This window comes from Chiloscyllium plagiosum, chromosome 11 (assembly GCF_004010195.1).
Source record: "Chiloscyllium plagiosum isolate BGI_BamShark_2017 chromosome 11, ASM401019v2, whole genome shotgun sequence".
Taxonomy (NCBI): Eukaryota; Metazoa; Chordata; class Chondrichthyes; order Orectolobiformes; family Hemiscylliidae; genus Chiloscyllium; species Chiloscyllium plagiosum.
Window position 1 is genome coordinate 5084093 of NC_057720.1, and position 9986 is coordinate 5094078.

Here is a 9986-nt window from a genome sequence, read left to right on the forward strand (position 1 = left end):
TATTTGTAAAAACTCTTTGGATTCTCCTTAATTCTATTTGCCAAAGCTATCTCATGTCCCCTTTTTGCCCTCCTGATTTCCCTCTTAAGTATATTGCTACTGCCTTTATACTCTTCTAAGGATTCACTCGATCTATCCTGCCTATACCATACATATGCTTCCTTCTTTTTCTTAACCAAACCCTCAATTTCTTTAGTCATCCAGCATTCCCTATACCTACCAGCCTTTCCTTTCACCCTAACAGGAATATACTTTCTCTGGACTCTCATTATCTCATTTCTGAAGGCTTCCCTTTACCTGTGAACATCTGCACCCAATCAGCTTTTGAAAGTTCTTGCCTAATACTGTCAAAATTGGCCTTTCTCCAATATTGGAATATTGTGTACAGTTCTAGTCACCACACTACCAGAAAGATGTGGATGCTTTGGAGAGGATAAGGAAAGGTTTAGCAGGATGTTGCCTGGTATGGAGGAGTTTAACTATAAAGAAAGGTTGGATAGACTGGGTTTGCTTTCACTGGAACGCAAGAGGGTGAGGGGTGACCTGACAGAATATTATAAGATTGTGAATGGCATGGATAGAGTGGAAAGTATGAGGCTTTTTCGCAGGGTCAAGGGGTCAATTATTAGTGGACACAGGCTTAAGGTGTTGGGGGAGGGGGGGTGAATTTAAAAGGGATATGTGAGGCATGTTTTTCATTTGCGGGATGGTGAATGACTGGAATGCGCTGTCAGAGGAGATGGTGAAAGCAGACACAATAGCAGCATTCAAGAAGCACTTGGATTAATACATGAATAGGAAGGGAATAGAGGGATATGGATCCTGTAAGTGAAGGCAGTTTTATTATGGAAGGGGAAAATGTGTCAGTGGAGGCTTGAAGGGCCGAAGGGCCTGTTCCTGTGCTGTATTGTTCTTGTTTGTTTATCTGAGCATACTGGAATCTCCTAATGACCCGGGGACATATTGAGATTTGGGCACTCTCCCATGACTCCTGAAGGCTGCCCAGTAAAATCCTGGTGGGTTCAACTGCCCAGTAAAATCCTGGTGGGTTCATTGAAGTGCAGGGTGGAGGAGGAAGGGGGCCAGGATCTCTCTTTGTGGGTTCACTGAAAGATACCCCCTCGTCCTTCTCTCCCACCCCAAACCCCACTCTCCAGTGATCATCGCCCCGCCTTCACTCACTTCAGAGCAGGGAACCAATGACGATTCCTACAAAAGTTCTGTCTACCTTGAGTGTGACTGAAGAGAGCCAGTGTCCCCACTTACCCCTCCGGTATAAATATGGACGACATATTCATGGTGAGCAGGATGTCCACTACTGGGATGTCTACCTCAAACCTGGCCAGGCCTCTCCCAGGGGCAGAACACAAGTCCACTCCCTTCCCCATTCTCCAGCTGATGAGCAGGGACCATGACAGGAACATTGCATTTTGTCGATTTTATTTTATAGCATTGAAGGAAGCTACTTGGGCCTCAGTTAGTCGAAATTACCCTTTCATTTCCCATTGTCCTGAAGATGTTTCATTTCCCACTACCTATCAAATTCTCTCTTTTCATTTTCCTTAAATGAGAAAACTAGCAAAATAAACACATTCAAAAATCAATACATAGTGTCTGTACATTACAAAGTGTCAGGCATACTCTTGTTGTTAATTCCTATTTTCTCATTTGGAAATAGAAAGAGACCAATTGAACGTATCTCCGACTGTGCGCTTCAACTCTCTCCACAATGAAAGGATTTACTGCACCCCAATGGTTGGATGGTGTAACTATACTGTGACAGGTTTCTTGTCGCCAGTTTCCAGAATAAATGTGGAGGCAGGAATTCTTAATAGATATAACAAAAAAGGCAGAATGTGTGATTTTAAATTGGGGAGTGAACTACATCTGCATGTCCTTGAGAAAAGTTTCCCACTTAACAATTCTGCTTGATCCGAAGGTGATTCTTGGATTTGCGGTCCCAAAACAATGTGACAGAAAATCAACTGAAACCACAGACGGACAGGGTGGTTAAGAAGACATTTAGCACACTTGCCTTCATTGCTCGGACCTTAGAGCTGGGACATTATATTGGGGTTGTACAGGACTATTAGATTAGATTAGATTAGATTACTTACAGTGTGGAAACAGGCCGGGTGAGGCCTGTCCTGGAGCACTGTGTTAAGTTCTGGTCTCCCTGCTATAGGGAGGATATTATTAAACTGGAGAGGATGCAGAAGAGATTTACTAGGATGTCTTTGGGGAATGGAGGATTTAGGTTACAAGGAGAGGCTGAATAAGGTGGGACATTTTTCACGGGAGCATAGGAGGTTGAGAGATGACCTTATAGAGGTTTATAAAATAATGAAGGGCATAGATAAGGTGAATGGCATGTGTCTTTTCACTAGCGTGGGGAATTTCAAGACAATGAGGTTTATTTTTAAGGTGAGAGGAGAAGGATTTAAAAAAATACATGGTGGACAATTTTCTTTTAAGAGTGGTTTGTGTGTGGAATCAACTTACAGAGGAAGTGGTGGATGTGGGATTAGTTACAATGTTTAAAAGACCATTTAGATAACTACATGAATAAGAAATGTTTGGAGAGATATGAGCCAGGAGCAGGCAGGTGGGACGAATTTAGTTTGGCATTGTGGTTGGCATGGACTGCTTGGACTGAAGGGTCTGTTTCTGTGCATTATGACTCTATGCTGTTTCTGGGATCTTGCTGTATACAAATTGTCTGTTCCACTCCAACAGTGACTACGCAATAAAACATCCTCCGTTGGATGTAAAGTGCTTTGAGACATTCAGTAATAGAAAGTACTCATGTAAATACAAGTGTTCCCTTTAGCAAAAAAAACATCTCTAGCCTTGCTGCTTAACTATTGGTCTTAATTTGAGAGACAATGCATCAAGATTTAACATCCATAATGAGCCTTTCATGTTAGGAAGGCGATGTCTTGTGCTGTCGTGGGGATGCACCACGTCTCTGGGTTCGAATACTATCCCAGTACCTTGTGACTAAGGCAAAGTGACCTCATGACCCAGACAAACCCTTCCAGAGGCAGAGAGACAGCTGCCTCATACAGGAAACCCCAGGTCAGCCACGTGATGGACACAATGTTGGATCTTTGGCTATAACAGCCGGAGCTCGAGACTTCAAAGAGCTTTCAAAGGTTCTGAATAAGATTCACTCCAGTCTCCATTTCTCTCTCCCCCCAATGATGAGTTTCTCCAGCATTCACTGAGGCTGTTGCTGCAGGGATTGTAACGAGGCCAGCCAGCTGGACCCCCTAGAATCTGAGTTCCCTGATTGGAGCGGATTAACAGTCCCAATCAGGGAGTCCTGGCTGACAGATAGAAAGGGTGAGTGTTAGAGATACTGACACTCCGGCAGCTGACTCTGAATGAGGCAGGACTGAATCAAGGACTGGTCATGTGTAAATAAAGGGTGATTCGGTGATGGGATACCAGCTTCTGTGGAGCTGTTTCAGTGGTGATGAGAGTAAAGCACAATCCTGAAGACACATACTTGCAACACTTGTCTTGGAGTTAGGGTAAGCATTTCTTACGTCATGCTGTTATTTGGGAAGCTTGATGCATTTGATCTTGCTATTGAAAACTGGGCCAATGATATGGAAAGGATGCATTATCTTTGCTGGGCAAATAACATTGTGACAGATGAAAAATGACAAGTAATTCTCCTGACAGCCCATGGAGTTGCAGCTTTTTCCATTACTAGGAGCCTAACTCTCTGAGACACCAGATACTAAAACCTTTCAAAAATTGAATTACATAGTGAAGGAATATTATGACCCCCAAGCTTCCTCTAACTCTAAGATGCTACTGCTTTTACTTGGCAGTTTGAGAACCAGGAGAATCCATATCAGGGTTTTTGACTAAGACTGGCAGAAGCCTGCAAATTTGGTTTAACCCTTAATGAGATGCTGAGAAACCCTCAGGTATGTGGGATTAATGATGGAACCCCACAAAAATGCCCTCTAGCTGTAGGTCAAATGGACTTCAACCAGGCACTACAACTGGCTTTATCATTGGAAACTGTGTCCTGCCCCTCTGAGAACATTGGGAAATGCTGCAGGAGCCTGGGGATTCACTCTCAATGTCAAGTGTTGGTGAGTTCCCTGAGTCAGACATGGGCATGACAGAAGTAGCCACCTTGATGCCTATGGGAGTGGAAGAAGAGATTGAGATTCTACCGAAGCACTCTTGGTGCAAGAGGCAAACTCCCGTGTGTTATACACCGTCCATACTGAACACCAGTGCTAAACCATCCCAGGAGGCTCTCCAACAGACGGGACTGGCCTATGTTCTCAGACTTAGAGGGGAAGTGATATAGTCTTTGTAATGAGGCCGGCCAGGTGGACCACACACAATAGGAGCTCTTTGATTGGGGCTGTTAATGTGGTCCAATCAAGGAGCACTGGCTGACAGATATAAACAGGAGTGTCTCATGATATTATCACCATATCATTGTATTTCTCTGAAGATTAAAAAGATCTCAGACTCTATCTTAACTCTTACGTATGACATTGCTGTCACCAAATGATTTGATGTTAGCCCAGGCCCAGGACTGCCTGTGAATGTAGTTTTTAATATATGTACATACAGGAGTGATCTGTAATAAACATCTATTGGATCTTTCAAACAAAAATAAACAGGAGTGTCAGGGGTTCTGACAGTCTGAGAGCTGGCTCTGAGGGAGGCTGTACTACAGTCAAAGACTGTTCAAGTATAAATAAAGGGTGACTTGGTCTCAGGATACTGGCCTCTGTGCAGTTACTTCAGTTGGTGCTGCTGCACATAAAGCCCTGCTTTTTTAAAAACATCTCATGACAAGTTATTTGTCTGCTTTAAAGGCATTGATTGTTATACAGGCAGAATCAAGAGATTTTATAATGGGGATGACAGAACTGACAGAGTAGCTAACTTCTCACTTTGTGGATGTAGGTTTGCTCACTGAGCTGGAACGTTTGTTTTCAGATGTTTCATCACCATACTGGGTAACATCAACAATGAGCTTCCGGATGAAGCAGCGGTGGCATGGACGCTGCTTAGGTGTTTAGGTTTCCTTGGGTTGGTGATGTCATTTCCTGTGGTGATGTCATTTCAGTTGGTGATATCATTTCCTGTTCTTTTTCTCAGGGGTGGTAAATGGGATCCAAGTCAATGTATTTATTGATAGATTTCCAGTTGGAATGCCATGCTTCTAGGAATTCTCGTGCGTGTCTCTGTTTGGCTTGACCTAGGATGGATGTGTTGTCCCAGTCAAAGTAGTGTCCTTCCTCATCTGTATGTGAGGATACTAGTGAGAGTGGGTCATGTCTTTTTGCGGCTAGTTGATGTTTGTGTATCCTAGTTTTCTGCCTTACCACCCATTTCACCTTCAACAACAAAACCGACAGACAGACCAACAGAACACCCATGGGATCTCCGATATCAGGGTTCTTAGCAGAGACAATAATGCAGAGACTAAAACAAACAGCTCTGCCAACCATCTAACCCACACTTTGGGTCTGCTAATTGGATGACACTTTTGTCATTACTAAATGAAACAAATCAGAGGAAACCTTCAAGACCATCAATAATACCCTTACTGGCATAAAATTCACTAAAGAGGAGGAAAACAACAACAAATTGCCATTCCTAGATGTCACAGTAGAGCAAACAGCCAGTGAGGAACTTCAAACCAGCGTCTACAGGAAAACAACACATACAGACCAAATACTGAACTACAGAAGCAATCATCTCAAAATCCACAACAAAACTGCATTAGAACATTGTTTCAACAAGCCACTACACACTGAAGCATAGAGGGATAATGCAGAGCACAGGAAAATCACCTTCACAATGTATTCGAAAAGAACGGGTACCCAATTTATCTCTCCACCTGGAGGCTCCCTGCCTTCAGTCCTGATGAAGGGCTTTTGCTTGAAACTTCGATTTTTATGCTCCTTGCATGCTACCTGACCTGCTGTGCTTTTCCAGCCCCACACTAATCTAGACTCTGATTTCCAGCATCTGCAGTCCTTACTTTTACCCAATGAACACAGTCCGTTAATCTCTCAACAACAAACCCAAACAAGCAGACAAAACACATCCAGAAACCCTAGCCACTCTCCCCTACATCAGATACAGCTCGGAAATGACTGCCAGACTACTCAGACCCCTTGGCATCATGGTAGCCCACAAACCCACCAACACATTAAACAGCAACTAATGAACTTGAAAGACTCTATACAGACAACAAGCAAAACTAATATAATTTACAAAACACCTTGCAAGAACTATAACAAACACTACAGTGGACAAAAGGCAGAAAAGCAGCCACCAGGATACATAAACATCAACTAGCCACAAAACGATACGACCCTCTCTCATTAGTATCCTTACGTACAGATGAGGAAGGACACCACTTTGAGTCGGACAACACATCCATCCTAGGACAAGCCAAACAGAGATACGCATGAGAATTCCTAGAAGCATGGCATTCCAACCGGAACTCTATCAACAAACACATTGGGGATCCAAGATGGCAGCAATCTGAGAAGATCTCACTGCAGAGCTCCACATCACAGCACAAGCAGGACGATCCTTTAACCCGCCCAACTCAGGCCATTGTGATTTCTTGGGACTCTGGAAAGATTGTGGAGTCCCAAGAAACTTCTAAAAATTAACTTACCTGCGTTTCCAGCCATCCAGAGATGCCGATAAAGGGAGGAGGAGCATCCGGGTCTGCAGTTCAGCCTGTAGGAGCCTCAGAGCCAATTACTCTCCAGACCCTGGTGAATGAAATCTCGTGAGATGCTGCAGAAACAGATTGAAGAGAGGCTGGCTCCAATCTCTCTCATGCTGCAGAAGCATGAGCAGCAGCTGGGAGACCTGGAGAAGAGGACGGATGAGGTGGAGCACAGGGTCACAGTGGTGGAAGCTGATGCCAGTTCATTCAAGGATAGGATCCAAGCCCTGGTGGCGCAGGTCCATAATTTGCACGACCAAGTGGATGATCTTGAAAACAGGGGCAGGAGAAAAACCATTCGGATCATCGGTCTGCCAGAGGGTATGGAAGGTGAGCGGCCGGCAGAATTTGTTGAGGATTGGCTGCTGAAATTCCTTGACTTGGAGGCTGGCATGAGAGGACTGAAGTTAAAGAGGGCTCACCGGGTCTCAGCACGGAAATGGGGTGTAGGTCAACGTCCTCGTACTCTCCTGGTGCGTTTCCATCATTACCGGGATACGGAGAGAGTCATAGAGGCTTCCAGACTCCGGGGAAGGATCTGAAGGCCCTAATTTACGAGGGCTATAAGAGCATGTTCTTCCAGGACCTCTCAGAGGTGGTGATCCACAAAAGAAAATCTTACGACGGTGTCAAGATAAGACTGAAGGAGCTTGGGATTCAGTACTCCCTGAGATATCCGGCAGTGCTTCGGATCACCTTAGATGGATCCATGCATCTCTTCGACACGTTGGAGAAGGCAAGAGATTTTGTGGACAAACTAACCTAATTTGAACAATTTTAGTATGTATAAGTAGAGTTGTTTGGATATGTGTTTATCATTCCGTAAAAGAAACAGAGGAAGTCCGGTTGGAGCTTTATCTTTTTTTTTCCTCTATTGATAATAGTTTCGTTTAAACTACATTTGGCAGCAGTTGGAATGTACATTTTCAATTTCTAAGTTAAGATATACCAAAGAATGGGTTGAGTATTTATTCCCCCTTTTATTTAAAGCATGTTTTTTAATCATATTGGTATTTTATGGGGTGTTTATTCCTTTCTACTTGTGTTTGCGGTGCAGCTCTAGCTGGGAGAAGTGAAGGTGGCTGGGATGGTTGGATGCCTACTTATGGGCAGTTTGGGATGGGTAGTTGCCCCCTCTGGGCAGGGGCTGAGTTCCCCAACTCAGCGCTTTATATGTCAGTTTGTTTTTTAGATTTTGTTGCTTTTAATTTTCAGTAGTTTTGTAGGTTTGTTAAATGTAGTGGTTTTAGTTTATGTAGTTTTTATATTTGGTGGACCATGTGACACTAAGGCTCAGCAGTTTGTGGTTTGGGTTCCTTCTCTCTGGAATTTAAATGTTATTGCAGAAGGTTATGGACAATGATTTGATTAAATGGGGTACCTGGAATATCAAGGGAAGTCACTTACCAATTAAGAGGAAGAAGGTGCTCTTGTGTCTTAGAAAGGAGAAGGTGGATATTGCTTTGTTACAGGAGACACATTTGGATGACAAGGAGCATCTGAAATTACAGCAGAATGGCTTTGACCAAGTTGATTTTTCATCATTTAATACCAGAAGTAGGGGAGTGGCTATATTGGTTAGGAGGAGTCTCCCATTTAAGTTGCTGGAGTGTGTTAAAGACACATACGGGAGGTTTGTAATGCTTAAAGCCCTGATAAATGGGGAAGAAAATGGCATTTTAAATGTTTATTGCCCTCCAGCTCATCCCCTTAAAGTTTTGGTAGGTGCTTTTCCTAAACTAATAAGTCTTGAGTTCCAGCCCATCATTACAGGCGGAGATTTTAACTGTCTCATGGATCCCACAGTAAACAGGTTGCCCAAAGGTCCCTCAATACCCTCTGTACAAACTAAACAGTTAGTGGGTCTGTGTGGGGAGTTAGGGTTGGTGAACGTCTGAAGGCGTCTCCACCCTACAGGGAGGGATTTTAGTTTTTCTCCAATCCGCACAGATGTCACACGAGGATTGATTTTTTTCTGACCCCTGCAGTAACCCTGGATTTGTATGATTAGTAATATTACCATCTCTGATCATGCTCCAGTGTACCTTATGGTTAAGATTAAGGATGTTACAGTGGGTTCGAGGCACTGGCGAATGGATCCCTTTATCCTCAAAGATAATAAGTTTGTGGAGTATTTCTCTGGGGAATTTCGGGCGTTCGTAGACATCAACATAGGCTCGGTTGATAGCTCATCCGTTCTCTGGGAAACTGCCAAAGCCTATGCTAGGGGGGTTAATTATTTCATATTCCACCAGTAGGAAACAGCAGAAGGATGAGCAGCAACGTCTCCTTGAAGCACGGTTGAAGGCATCAGAGAAGGCCTACTTTGACAGACCCTCGTTGGTCAAACGACAGAGGATTATGGCACTGCAGTCTGCACTAAATTCCGTGCTCACGCAAATGGCAAAGAAGGAGCTGACTTTTACAAAGAAAAGGTTATACAAGCGTGGTGACAAGCCAGGCAAATACTTAGCACACCTTGCCCCACAAACCATTACAGTGATTAGGGAAGGGTCTGGAAACCTAACATGTGATTCTAAAAAGATTAATGCAGTTTTCCAGAGATTTCACTCTAAGTCATACCAATCCGAGGATTGTGAGGAGGGGCAGGCCAAATTGGAATCCTTTTTTAGGGATCTGGAACTCCCAGGCTTGACTCCAGAACAACAATCCTTTCTCAATGCCCCCTTATCAGAGAAAAAAGTGCAGGAAACTATGAGACAGCTTCAGAGTGGAAAGGTGTCCAGTCCTGACGGACTTCCCAGTGAATTCTATAAGGAATTTATAAGTATACTGTCCGGCCTGATGCTCAACATGTTTAATGATTCATATAGTCATGATTGTCTCCCACCATCCCTGAGAGAGGCCAATATTTCACTTATCCTTAAAAAGGGAAGGATCCGGAAGATTGTGCTTCGTACAGGCCCATCCCGCTCTTAATTATGGACTTTAAAAACTTCTCTAAGATTCTCGCGTTAAGGCTGGAGACTGTGTTACCTTCTATTGTTAAAGAGGATCAGACAGGCTTCATAAAGGGCTGCAGATCCTCCAATAATATTAGGAGGCTGCTAAATGTAATTCAAGCATGTCAACAACAGTGAATAGAGGGATTGGTGATTTCTCGAGATGCACAGAAGGCATCTGACCGAGTTGAGTGGCCGTACCTTTTCTATACTCTGGAGCGGTTTGGTTTAGGCGAAGTTTTTATAAGATGGGTAAAGGTTCTCTATGGTGGCCCTCTCGCAGCGGT

At 43.8% G+C, this 9986-nt stretch overlaps 1 protein-coding gene across 2 annotated transcripts in view; it reads right to left on the reverse strand.

Annotated features, from left to right (window-relative positions):
- The window catches only part of samd13 (sterile alpha motif domain containing 13), a 133909-nt gene extending 127063 nt beyond the window's left edge, over window positions 1-6846 (reverse strand). The window contains exon 1 of one of the 2 annotated variants that reach the window (XM_043698619.1): window positions 6680-6846. In XM_043698619.1, coding sequence (XP_043554554.1) covers window positions 6680-6726 — 47 coding nt within the window. In that variant the 5' untranslated portion in view covers window positions 6727-6846. The remainder of the gene's footprint in view (window positions 1-6679) is intronic. The other variant, XM_043698617.1, reaches the window with a different exon arrangement.
- Between the last annotated feature and the right edge of the window lie 3140 nt (window positions 6847-9986).